The 17,822-nt window shown below is 46.7% G+C and overlaps 1 protein-coding gene and 1 long non-coding RNA gene across 2 annotated transcripts in view; one reads left to right on the top strand and one right to left on the bottom strand.

Moving 5' to 3' along the window:
• The window catches only part of LOC141987119 (uncharacterized), a 192,802-nt gene that overhangs the window by 131,038 nt on the left and 43,942 nt on the right, over window positions 1-17,822 (top strand). The window lies entirely within an intron of this gene.
• LOC141987910 (tudor domain-containing protein 7-like) overlaps window positions 1-17,822 on the bottom strand; it is a 37,306-nt gene that overhangs the window by 13,626 nt on the left and 5,858 nt on the right. The window contains exons 2-8 of the mRNA XM_074953747.1: window positions 15,420-15,606; window positions 13,474-13,585; window positions 6,136-6,338; window positions 5,855-6,016; window positions 3,341-3,424; window positions 2,747-2,881; window positions 1,887-1,997 (exon numbers count right to left, since the gene is read on the bottom strand). Coding sequence (XP_074809848.1) covers window positions 1,887-1,997; window positions 2,747-2,881; window positions 3,341-3,424; window positions 5,855-6,016; window positions 6,136-6,338; window positions 13,474-13,585; window positions 15,420-15,606 — 994 coding nt within the window. The remainder of the gene's footprint in view (window positions 1-1,886; window positions 1,998-2,746; window positions 2,882-3,340; window positions 3,425-5,854; window positions 6,017-6,135; window positions 6,339-13,473; window positions 13,586-15,419; window positions 15,607-17,822) is intronic.

The raw sequence follows: 17,822 nt of genomic DNA, 5'->3' as shown, positions 1-17,822 counted from the left end.
GAGCATATTTTGCTATTGAGTGATGCTGAATGCGAATTTGTTCAGAGCCAAGAAATACTAAAAGCTTAGACTGAGATTTTTAAAGAGTATAAGGGGGTTAAGTACACAAATCCCAGTGACTTTCTGTGGGAGTTAAGTATCTAATCTCTTTTGAAAATTCCAACCTTAGTCACTACATGAAGGCGGACACTTACACAAATGCATTCCAGAAGTATGGTACAAGTACCCTGATACCAAGTATGGTACAAACACACCCCAAAGATAACGAGAACACACTGACCCCTCCTAAAGAGAAGGTCAGGATGACAGTATAATGGATAGAGATGTTTTGATCGAACCAACATGTACAAGGTAATGGATGGTAACAACCCACGTCAGGGGGAAGTAACTAACTATGGTCCAAATACTTGTTTGTATTAGTGTATAAAATGGAGTCTCAGGGGGAGCGTCTTTGGCCGGCCTGCGGGGGGTGGGGAATAGAAAGTTCTGCCATTCACTGAGCTGCGTCCATTGTCACGGGCATACATGTCCTAGTATCCCCGTAGAATCTGTTGGATGCTATTACCTTTCTTTGTTGACAATAAACCTGGCCGGGTGCCTTCGTACCTTAATGAATCTCATGGTCATTGGGCAGTTTGATCAAGGTCTGCTGTGCCAGCTGTCTGCACAGAGCTGGGATGGCACACAGAGGGAACACACGCAGCCACACATTTGACAATATCATTTTACAATATCTACATATGCCAGACTAGACCAACAGTATTTTAAATGTGCAGTATTCAAGACTAAAGCAGACAAGAAAAGGGAAAGCTACGAAGTGTGCTTCTCAAAAGGCGCACTCATAGTGGTACCCTGTAATGAAATTAGGGGCAAGATTTTTCAGAAGATCCCCTGTAATGTACTAATTATAGCAGACTCTGAACACCCGTTTCCCTTTGAAGGGTGCTCCCAGACAATTAGGTAAGCAGGTCACACTATAAATGGTTGACATCTACTCAGCATATTCCAAAAAAATGAGTCTGCAAATGGACTGTACTAAATTAAACTACATTGTGTTAGGGCCTATTTCCTTGGCTAGTTACTACACTGCAAGCCAGGGTGCGAATCTATGGCACACTGGTTTGCCATGCCGTAACAACTGGTGTGGACACTGCTACAGCGCAGTGAAAATCCCAGAGCGTGGCTTAGTGGAACTTTCACTGCGCTGTAGCAGCGTCCACATCGGACGTTACCGAGCAGCAAGCTGGCGCACAGCAGAGTCACAGCCTGGCTTGCGGGTAGTGACTTGTCATACAGAAATAAAAGCAAATAAGAACAGAAAACTAAAAGATTCCTCTCCTAGCCAGCTGGAAGAGTTACCTCCACCTGCTGGAGACATGAAAATAATTGAGCAGGGTCATCCACCCACTTCATTTTTTATGAGGCGGCACAACAAGAGTTTTGCTTTTTTCTTGCCCTCATTTGCTGGTAAGAAGGAATTATACCGAGCTAGCACAGGAGAATTTGGAAGGGGGAAAATTCTGTGTCTTCTTTAAATGCAGATCCAAGAATTGTATAAAAAGTGTTTGCTGGGAAATGCAAGCAAATATGCTTTGTATCAAATGTGTCAAAAATGATGGATTCATACAGAATACAAATATTAGCGGAGGCTACAAAGCTGTAAATTGTCTAGTATAATAGCTTTTCAAACAAAACTAATTTAGGTAAACGTTTTTAAGTCTGAAAGAATTTTGTTTTTTGTATCAAAACCTGAACGTCTGCTGGAGGGTGAAGGTACCAAGTTCCTGTAACTTCATGATGACATTTTATTATAACTCTTCATTCACATTTCAACCTGGTATTCCATATTTTATTGAATTTCAAATGTTTGAGATATTTACATTTACCTTAATGCTGCAATCAGGACAATTTAATACTGTATCTCTCAGCCACAATACAGCATCTGGAGTCCACATGCCAATGTTACGGGGAAGATCTGCTAAACAGCACTTCATAGCCTAAAAGACATGGAGTACGTTAATGGTACAATTTAATTACATGGCACTCTTCAACAGATTATGTTATACTATTGAAGTTTACCTGCACAGAAACTAGGTAGTTTATTACAAGCTTTAACTCAGATGGATTAAAAGATATATGATATTAAAAGAGTGAAAGAAGGAGCCTATTATGCTGCAAGTTACTTCAACCACTAAGAATGCGGTGGTCTGCAGAATGGAGTCCCTTTACCCATTCAGTAAGACTACCACCACAGCCTTCTACTGTCCGCACCCAAGAACGTAATCTGTATTTATTTAAAACTGTACACTATGAAGAGTTAGAGTGCACAACCTAACATTACTTTAAGGCTACATCTACACTGTGCTCAAGTGTGGTCCACAAGGTGGGGGTGGGTGGGGGGGAAGAGTGTGTAGACCTGCAGAGGGCACCAAAGTGTTGTGCGTTAACTGCCCTGAGTGGATGCTGCTGGAGCAAATTGAAAGGTCCGTAAGTTCACGTTAATGTAGCCCAGTTTGAAAGAGGACGACGTTAACGTGAGCTTTGGACTACAGGGGTGTGAACTGCTGACTGCCTCCTGTGGACGTTGCTGGCGCAAACGAAAAGGAACCGTAGTGCAGAACAGGCGATCTTAAAATGTTTTAAAACCACAAATCATCGCAGAGCACACATCGAAAATGATCAAGACTAAGACATGGCCAAGAGAGGTATAGAGGCCATCAGCTTTACTTAAAAATGAGGTTTGTACCTGGGGCGGTAGGGTGATTATTTCCCTCAGGAACTGTGATGGAATATCTCGAAGCTCCGATACTTTTACAGAGGCAACTGTTCCAGTATCCATGAACTGCACATCTAGTGCACGACTACTGTGAACGCTCGTTATCTGAAATGAGAATGCGAGCGGTAAGGACAACTTGTTACTAGCAAGAGAGAACACAGTACCTTGAAAAAGCAAATACACAGTTTAAGGAAACGGAAGAAAATAGGTTGCCAGTGCATTTTATTTTCCAGGTTATGATGCTATGCTTGTTGAAATGAAATATGCTAAATGACAACACAAAAACTGTAAGATAGACCTACAGGGATCTATTTCCCATTCCATCAGCTCAAGTAAAAGATTACTTATGTGTGTTTACTATTTGAGTAAGTAGCCAATGTAAAATGATACACATGCCAAAATCAGTGTCAAAGAATTCAATGATCCAGATTTTAGCCAACCCCCAGACCTGCAAAAATAGCAGATGCTATGTGGGAAATCGAAGAAGAGCAGCAATTTTCAGTTGACACAGGGAAGTTAGTTCAGTGGTGAAAAAAACCAACCAACCACCCACCTGGTTCTTACCTCCACACGAGCCCATTTTCCTTTACAATGGAACATGCAGATTTTGCCACAGAAAGGTAATGAGACGAAACATTCAGGTGCCTGCTGCGATAAAGAAACAAGGGTAAATAATAACGCTGTTTTTGAATTTTTTTTTTTGAAGAATGGCTACTTTTAAATCTGTTCTTGAGTATTCCTGAAGCAGACTTCAAAGAGAAACTGCTGAGCTACAATTCATTTGCAAACGTAACACCATCAATTTGGGCTTCAGTAGGGACTGGGAGTGGCTGGCTCACTACAAAAGCATTTTTCCCTCTCTGGGTATTGACACCTCCTCCTCAATTATTGGGAGTGGACCACATCCACCCTGACTGAATTGGCCTTCAACATTGGTTCTCCACTTGTAAGGTAACTCCCTTCTCTTCATGTGCCAATATATATTTATACCTGTGTCTGTAAATTTTCACTCCATGCATCTGAAGAAGTGGGTTTTTTTACCCACGAAAGCTTATGCCCAAATAAAATCGGTTAGTCTTTAAGGTGCCACCGGACTCCTCATTGTTTTTGTAGATACACACTAACACGGACACCCCTCTGATACTTAAATAGTTTCTGTTTATCACTTTGGATCTGTCCTAAGGGATTTTAAAAAAAATATTCAAGGTTATATTTCCAAGGAGAGAATGAGCACCAGAGCTGCCCTAAACCTTGATAGGCAAAGCTGGAAAAGGTTTAAAAACTGGTCTGCTTAACTGCACTGCTTTTTACTTTGATGTGGCATGTGGGTCTTGCAAGGGCCACGGTGGGCTTGCACCTCACCTCTACAAAAGCCTTGCCCATCAGAAAAGTCAGGCAAGAATGAGAGGCACAAGGGGATCTCTTTGGGGGTGGGGGAGAGCATCTTGATTGTTTATATGAGGAGGAAACCTATTGGGTTGGGTGTAAACCGTTCTTATCCAGAGAAGCATAAAAATGACAGACCAAGAGCAGAGACTCCTACAAGAGATGGCTTGCAAAAGCTTTAGCAAGGAGACCAAAACTGAAACGTTCATCAAGCTGGGTATTAGAATGTCAAAAGCATCTCCCATATCCTGGAGCCAAAAGGGATGATGATGATGAAAGCTCTCCTCATTTCCATCTCAGCCCATTACAGATTTGAAAACAGATGCAACCCACATGCTTTATAGTGTAGTTGACTTTTTGGCACAAAGAAAGGAATCACAGGTTTCCGTTTGAAGTCTCTGCCTGCACATCTGCAAACTGCAGGGCAGAGGGACTCACTAAGAGAGGGCCAGGAACATTCAGAAATAGGGTGTGGCAGTTGCTACACGTGCTCAGTAACTTTTTTTAAGAAGTTGTAGGAGAGGTTTTCATTTAGGGCAAGCAGGCTTGAAGGTCCCATGCTATTTATCATCTGAGAATGTAGCCAGATTCTGAGGGGAAAGGTTATAAATACAGAAGTTAAAGATAGCCCTGTGGACTTAATGGCTGACCCATACAGGACCAAGACATGTCTGCTGCAAGGGCTGGGTCCCTATCCCTGTCCCACTTAGGACACAGGTGAGTGCTAGTCCAGCTTTCCTTATTAAGGAAGCAGTCTATTAAATAATGTTTGACTCCATGGTAGTATGTTTTACAGACCTAGAGGGAGGATCTGGGAAGGGAGAATGTGTCACACCTAGTGGCTACAGAGACGATGGAACCTACATTTAGCTATTAGCTAATTGAGTTAAACTGCAATCTTGCCCCAGTTAAAGAGAGAACGGGGCAGAGCTCAGTGAGGTGATGGTTTGTATACGCTTACCTGACTTGGCTCATGGGGAAAAGCTCGTGCTCTACAGAATGAGAGTCTTAGAGATCCAGGGAATGGATAGTGGATATGCTGATCCCAAAAGCTGTATGGATTCAGACTACAGATTTCTGTCTCACCAACAAGTGAGCCAGCCAACTATTAACTCGAGGGTTGGAACGCTGCTAGCTGGTAGGGTCCCCAGACTTTTGTTTGCTGACAAGGCTCCAAAGAGTTGGGCTGCAACTCAGGTTTTTCCATTTTCAAGCTCAGAAGAGTGCAGACGACACCCTATATAAATCATGGTCACTCTATAAAGACTAAAAAAAAAAATCACCTGAAAAAACATTAGCGTGTTTGTGTGCACCAATGTACAGAAGTGTAAACGTCATGTTGAAACCTTGCATTGAAATATAGAATAGCAACAAAGTGGGGACGTCTGTATGAGAAAGAACAGGAAATTTACTACATCCAGTTTACTAGCTTTTGTTTAAGAAATTATTCCTAAGTATTCCAAAAACTATTTACAATAGTTTTTGTGTTTAATAAAGGTTTTACTAAGAAATTGTATGGTACTCTGAAGCTGGCTGGGAACAGTTACTAACAGCTACATTCAGGGTTTTAGATAACGGCCCTATTTAATACTAATGCTTTCTGAAATGTCCTGAAAGACAGAATTCCTGCTCGGAGCCTCTGTAAAGAGTTAAGCTGAGATGCAGGGAGTGTAAGACAGTAAAAAAAATTACCTCAGCATCTCCCTTCTCCTTACACACCTTGTAATGGAAGTAGTCTTCCAACTTTTGCAAGATCTCGCAGAGTTTGGCTAGGCCCTTCGATGGCACCTGGCAATATAGGGTTCCGTCAGAGCAAACGTTGGTGACTCTAACATTTGTATATAAAGCATCTGCCTGCAACAAAATATTTGAAGGAAGACATTTAACAAGTTTCTGGTATTGTGCTCCTTCCCCATGATGGAACACTTCAGAATTTTAAATGAACAAGTATTACCTCATAAATAAAACAGTACCTGAAGGTGTAGTTCAAGCGATTTGTCACATAAGGCCTTCAGACAGGTGACGTTGATATTTATATCATCCTCTCCTGAGGTGTCATACAGAACAACAAGCGGAATATCACTCTTTTCCAGTATTTCCACAGCAAATATCTTGCCACAGGTTTGTGACTCAACAACTTTCACTAGAACAGGATCATCACAGAAGACTTCCAGCCCTGTGAAACAAGCAGTTCAGCATTTCCACACATTTTCCTTGAAACTTCCCACAGGGAAGTATAGTATCTCTGCCAGCGACTGGGAGCTCAGCTCCAAGAATCAGAACACAACAGGAGATGTACTGTATTCGTAAACAGACCTCCCCCTAGTTTTCTGCAACATTCTTCTTTAGTGTAATTTTTCCCCCCTAAATGTTTCTGTATCATACACTTTCAAGACTAGTGCTAAAGGAATTGGACTCTTTCAAGACGAGAGTGCTAAAGGAATTGGCGGCTGTGATTGCAGAGCCATTGGCCATTATCTTTGAAAACTCGTGGCGAACGGGGGAAGTCCCGGATGACTGGAAAAAGGCTAACGTAGTGCCAATCTTTAAAAAAGGGAAGAAGGAGGATCCTGGGAACTACAGGCCAGTCAGCCTCACCTCAGTCCCTGGAAAAATCATGGAGCAGGTCCTCAAAGAATCAATCCTGAAGCACTTACATGAGAGGAAAGTGATCAGGAACAGTCAGCATGGATTCACCAAGGGAAGGTCATGCCTGACTAATCTAATCGCCTTTTATGATGAGATTACTGGTTCTGTGGATGAAGGGAAAGCAGTGGATGTATTGTTTCTTGACTTTAGCAAAGCTTTTGACACGGTCTCCCACAGTATTCTTGTCAGCAAGTTAAGGAAGTATGGGGCTGGATGAATGCACTATAAGGTGGGTAGAAAGCTGGCTAGATTGTCGGGCTCAACGGGTAGTGATCAATGGCTCCATGTCTAGTTGGCAGCCGGTGTCAAGTGGAGTGCCCCAGGGGTCGGTCCTGGGGCCGGTTTTGTTCAATATCTTCATAAATGATCTGGAGGATGGTGTGGATTGCACTCTCAGCAAATTTGCAGATGATACTAAACTGGGAGGAGTGGTAGATACGCTGGAGGGGAGGGATAGGATACAGAAGGACCTAGACAAATTGGAGGATTGGGCCAAAAGAAATCTGATGAGGTTCAATAAGGATAAGTGCAGGGTCCTGCACTTAGGATGGAAGAATCCAATGCACCGCTACAGACTAGGGACCGAATGGCTAGGCAGCAGTTCTGCGGAAAAGGACCTAGGGGTGACAGTGGACGAGAAGCTGGATATGCGTCAACAGTGTGCCCTTGTTGCCAAGAAGGCCAATGGCATTTTGGGATGTATAAGTAGGGGCATAGCGAGCAGATCGAGGGACGTGATCGTTCCCCTCTATTCGACATTAGTGAGGCCTCATCTGGAGTACTGTGTCCAGTTTTGGGCCCCACACTACAAGAAGGATGTGGATAAATTGGAGAGAGTCCAGCGAAGGGCAACAAAAATGATTAGGGGTCTAGAGCACATGACTTATGAAGAGAGGCTGAGGGAGCTGGGATTGTTTAGTCTGCAGAAGAGAAGAATGAGGGGGGATTTGATAGCTGCTTTCAACTACCTGAAAGGGGGTTCCAAAGAGGATGGCTCTAGACTGTTCTCAATGGTAGCAGATGACAGAACGAGGAGTAATGGTCTCAAGTTGCAATGGGGGAGGTTTAGATTGGATATTAGGAAAAACTATTTCACTAAGAGGGTGGTGAAACACTGGAATGCGTTACCTAGGGAGGTGGTAGAATCTCCTTCCTTAGAGGTTTTTAAGGTCAGGCTTGACAAAGCCCTGGCTGGGATGATTTAACTGGGAATTGGTCCTGCTTCGAGCAGGGGGTTGGACTAGATGACCTTCTGGGGTCCCTTCCAACCCTGATATTCTATGATTCTATGACCCTGAGTCATCAGGTTGGGAAGAAGACGCAATGGGACTGGACCATCCACAGAGAGCTCCAACAGCACAGTGTACCAGTGCTGTTGGGCCACGCCGGAGCCACCAGAATCACTCGCGCCCTGTCCCTGCGCACTCTGAGCAGGACCCTATGCACCAGGGGAAAGGCGTAAAATAGTCAGCCCATCCACAGGAGCAAGAAGGCATCTGTGAGAGAGCCCAGGGAGCGGCCTTAGAGGGAGCAGAACACCAGGCATTTCCAATTACTGCGGGAGGCCAACGGGTCGACCTGGGGAAACCCCCACCTTCAGAAGATGGGGTGGATGACATCTGGTCAAAAGTGACCACCCATGGGAGCGGAAGGACCTGCTCGGGTGGTCCGCCAGCGTGTTCTGGACCCCAGGTAGAAAGGACGCCACCAGGTGAATGGAGTTGCCAATGCAGAATTCCCACAGTCGAACGGCCTCCTGACAAAGGGGGTGGAGTGGGCCCCCCTTGTTTGTTGATGTAGAACATGGCTGTAGTGCTGTCTGCGAGGACTGCCACACAATGACCCTGCAGCTGCTCCTGGAAGGCTTGACAGGCAAGGCGCACCGCCATCAGCTCCCGGATGTTGATATGAAGGGAGAGCGTGGACGGGGGCCATAGGCCCTGTGTCCCTGAGGTGGGCGCCCCATCCCAGGGCTGACACATTCGTGACCAGAGACAAGAAGGGCTGCAGGCTGTGGAAAGGGAATCCTTTGTATACCACCCGGGGATTTAGCCACCAGTGGAGGGAGGCCAGGACCCGCTCTGGGACGGTGACCACCAAGTTCAGGCTGTCTCGACCTGGGCGATAGACTGATGCTAGCCAGGCTTGTAACGGGTGGAGTCAAAGTCTGGTGTGCCTGGTCATGTATGCGCAGGAGGCCATGTGGCCAAGAAGACTCAGGCAACTTCTTGCTGATGAGCTTGGGAAGCTTTGAAGGCTCTGGACGAGGCCCACTATAGCCTGGAAACAAGCGTCCGGCAGGAGGGCTTGTGCCTGCACAGAGTCAAGAACCGCCCCGATAAATTCTATTCTCTGGGTCGGTTCTACTGTCGACTTTGCCACGCTGAGAAGGAAGCCTAACAGACGAAACGTGTCCGTGACCAAGCAGAGGTGGGACTGCACCTGTTCTTTGGTGCGTTCCCGGATAAGCCAGTCATCGAGGTAAGGGTAAATCTGCACCCGCCGTCACGAAGGAAGGCTGCCACGACCGCCATACATTTGGTGAACACTCGAGGGGCTGTGGAAGACCGAAGGGAAGGGCCGTGAACGGACAGTGTTTGCAGTTGACCACAAAGCGGAGGAAGTGTCTGTGCGCCGGATGAATCGCTTTGTGGAAATACACGTCCTTCATGTCGAGGGTGGCATACCAGTCTCCAGGGAAGGTATAATGGTACCCAACGAGACCATGTGGAACTTCAACTTTACCATGTACTTGTTGAGACCGCGCAGGTCCAGAATGGGCAAAAGCCCACCCTTTGCCTTGGGGATAAGGAAGTATCGGGAGTAAAACCCCTGCCCCTTAGCTCCCTCAGAACCTCCTCAATTGTCCCCATGGCGAGGAGCATCTGAAATTCCTGAATAAGAAATTGCTCATGAGAAGGGTCCCTGAAGAGGGACGGGGAAGAAGGGTGGGAGGAAGGGGGGGGGAGGAAATTAGAGAGAGTATCCCGCTTCCACCACGCAGAGGACCCAGTGGTCCATGGTTATGTGAGACCAAGCATGGTGGAAATGGGATAAAACTATTCAAGAAAGGTGGGGTAGGATCCTGAACGAGGTCTGGTACGCCGTCTTAGGGCGGCCCTTCAAAAGGCCTGTTTTGAGCCTGACGAAGGCTCGGACGGGCCCTGGCCTTGCCCAGACTGGGGGTTGGAGGGCTTCCTCCTACCATTACGCCCCTGCCTCCTATAGAAAGCCTGCCTCGGCTGAGGAGGAGCATAGGAGCGTTGTTGTGGCTGCTGGGGTTTGAAGGGTTTCCGCTGGGTAGCCAGTGTGTGCATGCCCAGGGACTTCATTAACGCCCTTGAGTCCTTAAGGCTTTGTAGCCTTGAATTGGTCTTTTCTGAGAACAGGCCTGCTCCATCAAAGGGGAGGTCCTGCAGTGTTTGCTGAAGTTCCGGTGGCAGGCTGGAGGCTTGCAGCCAAGAGATGGGGATCACTGTGATCCCCGAGGACAAAGTACGTGTGGCGGAGTCCACAGCGTCCAGTGAGGCCTGCAAAGAGGTCTGTGCCACTGTTTTGCCCTCTTCCGCCAAAGCCCCAAACTCCTCTCTGGACTCAGGAGGTACTAACTCCTTAAACTTCAGCATGGAGTTCCAGGAGTTAAAATTGTAACGGATCAGGAGCGCCTGCTGATTAGTGATCCTGAGCTGAAGTCCCCCCGAGGAATAAACTTTGTGCCCATGCAAATCAAGGCCCTTGGCATCCTTTGATTTGGGTGCTGGGGCCTACTGCCCATGCCATTCTTTTTCGTTCACTGACGCCACCACGAGCGAACAGGGCTGTGGGTGGGTGAAGAGATAATCATACCCCTTCGAGGGGACAAAGTATTTCCACTCCACTCCCTCAGAAGTCGGGGGGGATGGACGTAGGTGTCTGCCAGATTGTCCTGGCGGTGCTTTGGATGGTCCAAATAAGGGGTAAGGCCACCCTTGATGGAGCTTCCGCAGGCAGAATTTCCACCGCGGGGTCCTCCACCTCTACCACCTCCTCCGCCTGCAGGTTCATATTCCGCGCCACCCTGCGCAGGAGGTCCTGGTGGGCACGGAGGTCTATTGGAGGGGGACCTGAGACTGCAGTGCTTGTCACTGCCTTGTCAGGTGAGGATGAGGCGGCCACGGGGGAAAGAGGGTCATTTAGGGCCTCTTGCGGAGCCGGGGCCAGCTGTCCTGTGCCAGCAACCTCAGGGCCTGGACCAGGAATCTGCATTGGAGGAGGTCCTGTAGCGGGGAGAGAAGCTGCCACAGTCTCCATGCCCCCCGGGGAGGGCAGACTGGCGGTAGCCTCTGGCACTCGTGGCTCGGAGAGAAGCCCCAGATGGAGCACCCTGGGCCTGGTGGTACGCCCAGGGCATCGAGAACGGCCACTGAGTGAGCCCTTGAGCGGGACCCTGCTCCTGCGCCTGCCAAGGCCCAGCCCCTGACTCCAGGCGGTTGTGGTCCAAATGGCGAAGGTCCAAGAAACACTACCCCGCCTCTGATCCTGAAGAACGAGAAGCAGAACGTGAGGGCCACGGTGGTGCCGAGTGGCTCTGCGCTGGGTCACGTCGATGAGGAATGGGGCCGCAATGCTGGGGAGCGGTGCCGGGACCTGGACCAGTACCGAGACCTGGAACGGTGCCTGGATCTGGGCCGAGATGACGACCGGCGTTGAGAGCGGCGTCGGGTCCGGATCTACTCCTCGACAACAACCGGCAGATAGAGCGGTGCCGCAATCGGGACTGGCGATGGGAGTCCAAGCGGTGCTGCAAGGATGCCTGGCGCCGAGACTGTGAGTGGCGGCAGGAGCGGGAACCGTGCCGAGAACAGGAACGGTGCTGCAGCTCGACCGAAGGGTGGAGAAGGGCTGGCTTGCCCCGGAACGGTGCTGTTCGTACAGGCCCCGGTGCCTTGGCACGGGGCTGAGGGGATGCCTATGCCATCATGGCAATAAGATCCCTTGCAGCCGCAGAAGTATCCAGGGGAAATGGAAACTGGATCTCAACCGCGCTGCAAGTCGCAGAGTCCAGGGGTACCAGACTCTCCCCTCAGGGCCGGAGTCAATGGTGCCGAAGCCGTAGGCTGTGCCCTAGAGGCTCCCCTGCGGGACGCGTCTCCACGGGTGGTTCCAGGGAGGCTGCTCTCTGTGGAGGTGGGCCACCCTTTCCCGGTGCCGCTTCTGGCCAGGAGAATGGGAGCGGGGCCGGGCCGACAATGTCGGTTGCGGTGCCAAGGAGCACCGGTGCCGCGGGTCTCAACCAGAGTCCAACCGCGGTGCTGCTCCGGCTGCTGCCGCTGGGGCGCTGTGCACCGAGGCGCTCGGCGCTGGATCCTGGCGCGCCCCAGGAGGCTGAGGGCTACGAGCTGCCTCCCTGAGGAGCTGCTTTGAACGGAAGTTCCACTCCTCCTCAGCCCGTGGGCAAAACCCTTTGCAGATCCTGCACTTCTCTGCTCGAGACTCCCTCAGACACTTGGGGCAAGAGTCATGGGGGTCGCCCGTTGGCCTGGGCTTAGAGCAGGAACCGCAGGGCTTGAATCCCGGAGCCTCGGGCATGAGCTCAAGAGAAGAATCGGGAAGGAGGGGAAAGACCCCCCCCAACCCCACTAACACAAAGTAAACCACTAACTCCAACACCTCGAACTATCCACTATTAGGTAGACGCTAGGGAGAGTGGAGAACAGCGAAGCAGGACCAACCCTCCGACCCACCCTCCCTGTTCCCTGTCCCCTGACGGTCCCTGTCCCCAGGACTCCTGCCCCATCCACTACCCCCTGCTCCCTGACCACCCCCAGACTGGCCGCCGCCCCAACCAACCCCTCCGCTCCTTCCTGACTGCCTCCCCCAGGACCCCTGCCCCATCCAATCACCCCTTCCCCCACCCCCTGACCACCACCTCGAACTCCCCTGCCCTTTATCCAAGCCCCCTGCTCCCTGCCCCCTTACCGAGCTGCCTGGAGCACTGGTGGCGGGACAGCCACGCCGCCCAGAGCACCGGGTCAGGCTGCGGCTCTGCAGCTGTGCTGCCCGGCAGCCCAGAGCATTGCGCCGGCGGCATGGCCGCGCGTGAGGGGGAACAGCAGGAGAGGGGACGTGGCCCGCGGGCCGGACGTGGCCCACCTCTGGTCCATACAGTGCCTTGTATAATGGGGCTCCAAACTTGGAGGGTCTGGAAGACCTGCCCAGCAACATAAATAAGATGCAACAAGCAAGTGTAATAAAAGGAATGAAGGAAAGAGGGAGGGAGGATGAGGGTAACTAGCTTTCTCCATTAAAAGATAAAATAAATACTAAGAAAACCAGGAGAAACTTCAGCTCATCTCTTCCTAGTCTTAAATCAAGCTTCTACCATGAAATATACATTCAAGATCCCTCGAGAATCAAGAAAATACATTATTTTCTTCTGCTAAAACAAAAGCCTTTTGAAAACAGACCCAGCTTTAATAATCTAACCAAAATAACAGATCAAATTAATGTTTTCATTTTAACTCCATTCCTCCCTATTTCTTACCTTCATTTCCCAGGTTTCTCTGAAGTAGGCAGTAAGGTTTTGGGGGTAAGGGCTCTTTTCCTGCCCCAACCTCTGGTAAGTTACATGCAAAATTATGGTACTAGATATTTAATAATTCTCTCAGAAAAGTTCCTCTTACCTGCTAGTCTACATTTCGCAGCTTGGAATGGAAGCGAATAGAAGCATCTACCTAGTTTGTACACTTTGTTGTTTTCAATAATCTCACTGAAGCCATAATCAACATAGCACACCTAATAATTGAAAGAGAAACATTTATTTTTCATATTACAAGTATGTTAGTACTATTTGAATGATTTATCCAGAATACACACACTTGGTGGACTTATTATTTAGTGATCACATTTTTATACAGCCAGCTGTTAATACAAATCTGTTTCTCATTAACACGGTATATACTTTGCAATACCATTATATGAAAATTCTTCAAACTAATTTAATGTCAATAAAAAAAAAGTTTAGAAAGTGCTCCACACCCTTCTTCTCTTTCCTGAAATCACTGCAAGCTCAGCGTTAGCTGTTCCTTGGAACACCAACACTTCAAAGGGTACAAAATGACAGCGCTTCCGAGTACCTATTACCTCAGAATGGTACAGAAGATGGCAGTAAAGTGGTAATTCTGAATTTTTTGGCTTTTGTGGGTTTAAGCTAGACCCTTTAATAGTATTTCAGTGCAGTTCTAGGTATTTCCTTTTTGTTTTTATAATGAGAACGGAATCTTTTTGATTCTCAGTTCTGATGATTACACGGTTTCAGAATACTGCAGACTTCATACCATCTCGATAAGTAAATTGTTTAGTCAGTGGGAGAAAATGGTGGTTGGTGGTTGGAACAGAAGAAGCTACAGTGCTGCTTTGTATCAGCTTATACAGATGGTCTCTTGTATTTCTGAACTATACACTGCGCCATGCTAACGTCTTGAAGATCACCAGGCTCAGGGAGAGCGATTTAGAAGCCTTTCTGAAAATCTGATGTGCTAGCCAGACACTCCAGAAAGCCAGACTTCCAGATTTCTTGTTGAAGAGATACTTGAGAAAGCAGGCTCTTCTTGCCATGCACCACTGGCCTCCCTACTGTGCAACCAAGTGCAGTTAGCTGAAATCTGGAGAGAAATCAGCGGGACGTTAGCTACTATTGTCCTGGCAGTTTTTCTGCAGCTAACGCTAAAGTCTTCGAATACTGGACAGATTCCCCCATCTCATGACTTCCCAGCTGAATGAGAACTCTCAGTTTTGGAACAGATACTTAAAACTGCATGTGTCCACTTGACTAATTTGTGAAAGGGAGTTGTATTAGAAGTGTGTTTAGCAGATCTTAGTGGAAGTTTGTCATGCTGACTGGGGAAGCAGAGACTGCAAAAAATAAAAACCTACAATTTAAGGTTACTTAGTATAACTACATAGTGACACTAGACACGAACGACTTGAAATTTTTCTTAAAAACTCTTCCACTTCAGTCATGTTCTAATTCTCTAAAAGTAAAGCCCCCCAAAATACAACTCTGACTCTAGAGAACAGAGAACAAGAAGAGAAACTGCAGCAGTGTGAAAAGTTTAATCATTTTGTTCAAGGTATTTTAGTAACCAGCATGCTGAGTACAACAACAGGAATACCCACTCAGCGTAAGTGAGCCTAAGCACTCGTGTTAACAAGCTGCAAAAGACACAGTAAGGATGGACTTGTGGTAACTGCACTAGGACTTGACTCAGGAGATCAGCATTCTAGTTCTCTACTGCCATTTACAGTCTATATCTGGAAGATGGAGATACTACTTCCACGTTTCATAAGGATGCACAGGATACATTAGTATATTAGAGATACCAATGAACACAGAAAAGCCTAAAATAAAAATAAGGAAAAAGGCAACAGACCATTTACTTCAGCAGCAGTGCTGTAATTATTTTAAAAACCCCACTTTGTTTTTCATGTAATGAAGAGCAAAAGCAATTTGTTGCTGAGTACTGCAGAGTGATTCTTCTGTGATAAAGGCACAGCTATTACCTGTATTATTATTATTTACACTAATTCTTTTTCACAAAAAAAGTGTCAAAAAGAAAGAGTTGCTTGCCTTTATTCGATTGTCTTCCACTGAAATTATCTGAGCACGCAACCAGGCATCTTCCTCGGCATGTACAGCGACAAGTTGTCCAATGCTTACAGACTGCATCAGCAATACTGTCGGATTCTGACTATAATATTCTTTCATCTCATCTTCCATTAGTTCTTGAGCAGCAGAATAGTCTTTGCCCACGTACCTAGAGTATGTCACGGGAAACAAATCCACCAAAGGGGTAAGAACAGCAACAGAAAATTTGAGCAGATGCAAAAACTGAAACAGAAAAGCATACCTGTAGGTATTTAGTCACATCAGAATCTGAACTTTCCTTCTCACAGAAATGAAGACACAGAAACAGAGTCATAGTTCTTAGAGAAGCGAAGCATTAGTAGTACTGTCTGAAGCTAGGTAAGGATCTAATGAGAGACGCAATATAACTGTTTGTGACACAAATTGGACTCGATTGTAAGTGTCCCAAAAGAAAATTTCTCGTGGCTCAGTCCAATACCACAAGGGACCTTACTGTACTCTTCAGAACCTGAACTTTTACAGTGAAAGTCCCTAGCACTTCTGGTAGTGAAGGCATGTTTACTTTTATAAGCTGAGTGGTGTCTGAAGTCAGGAAATTGGAACTTGTTATAGTTGAAACTTTAAGGGATTGTGACCCTCCACCTTCATGGAAACGTTCATTAGATCAGTGGGATTTCACCAGAGTTAAACTTTGTGCCAAGGAAGTTTCCCCACCTGAAGCTTCGGGAAACTAGAGCCGCTTTCGACATCAAACTAAAGCTTTAGGCAGCAGACCATCTGCTGCAGTCTCTCTCCTGGATCTCCAGACTTGATCCCCGATACTAGGCTGCTGTCCTCCTTCATCCCTAGACAATTTCTTTCCCAGAACAATCCATTCTTCAACCGTCTCAGATTCTGATCTCCCTGATTCCCCCTCCATCCATTTCCCTTGGCTGCGACTTGTGGAAAAAGGGAAGTTATTTTCTTTAACTGTGTTTAACTCTAATCCTTTACTCATTACTATTCACGTGCTAGTCCAGCTGCTACTGTGCCATCAGCTGTCACACTGCTTCCTTTCACTTGTCAGTGGCAAAATGCAGTGCTGCAGTCTAGTAGACAGACTGCTACAGCAGCCCAGCTCTAAAGAGAAAGCTTTCTATAAACCCAAACCAAGGGTGGAAGAGTGCCAATTTCATTTAAATAACTATTAAAAATTATGCCATATGATCACGCAGGACACCCTTGCTTAACTAGTTTCTGGCAATATTCAAACATCCTATTAACAGGGCATTAAATGATTTTCTTCTCTCAAAGCTGGTGAAGTATCAAATTAAGTTTATACCCAGGAGAGAGATTTCCTTTTCCTGATTCTTTGAAAGCGATCTTTACATGACATTTACTTAGATGGCAGAATCACAACCCTCCACTGTATGCCAGGGTGTCCATCTACATGTTATATATTACAAAGTATCTGCTTTGTATTCCATGTAATTCACCTTTGTAAAGAGAGCCCATTACATATCAAGCCATGAAAACAGGAATTATTGCATTTTTAGCTCGAGTTCATTTCAAACATGAAATTCACTTCATTTGAAAACTGAAAATGCAGCTCAATTTTTTAAACGTTCACGATAGCAGTGTGCCCCTGCTGTGTTCCTTCCAAAATAGTAAACTAACAGAATTTAAACACATCTGTCTACATATAAAGAGAATCAACTCGAGTGATCAGGAAGCTTTAGCTTCAATGAGTGAGTTTTTTCCTAAGGGAAAACAACAGAAGTTACTAACTAGCTATCCTGCTGGAAAGAGTTAAATCACAAACACGTACCTACATTGTAGGCTCTACACCTGTAAATATATGCGCATACCAACCTGCCTCGGGCGGCAATAGCCCCCGATGAAGTTTATCAAGCACTTTAACCACTTCACTTGCATTCTACCTACAAAATCATGCTCACTAGGACTATTTCTAACAGTGCAAAGCTGAATATCTTAAAATCCCCATCCAACTGCTTCAACTTCTATTCTACCCTGGTTAAATCTCAGACAGCAGGGTATCATCCAAGCACCAATCTATGCTAAACAAAGGAACAGCAGAGACACCGTCATGGTCCAAGCAAATAAAAGAGGACTCTGATCACATTGATAGCATTGCAGCCAATGACAGCATTGTAGCTTCCCTAGTGACTTCATACTCCTCCAGCAGGACAGACGACATCATGGAATGGTGAATATCCCATTGGGGCAGATGCATAATTGCATAATTTCTCCCTCTTAGAGGGCAAACTATCCAAAGCACTTTCTTCTTCCCATGGCAAAGACCTGAAATCAAGGAGCAAGTCTATCTAGCTCTGAAAAGTGAATTATCTTGCCCACAAAGAGAAATATTTCACACTATTTCCAAGG

Source organism: Natator depressus, chromosome 5 (assembly GCF_965152275.1).
Source record: "Natator depressus isolate rNatDep1 chromosome 5, rNatDep2.hap1, whole genome shotgun sequence".
NCBI classification, from domain to species: Eukaryota; Metazoa; Chordata; order Testudines; family Cheloniidae; genus Natator; species Natator depressus.
Note: the sequence above shows the minus strand (reverse complement) of the source record. Positions and strands in the feature narration are given on the sequence as shown.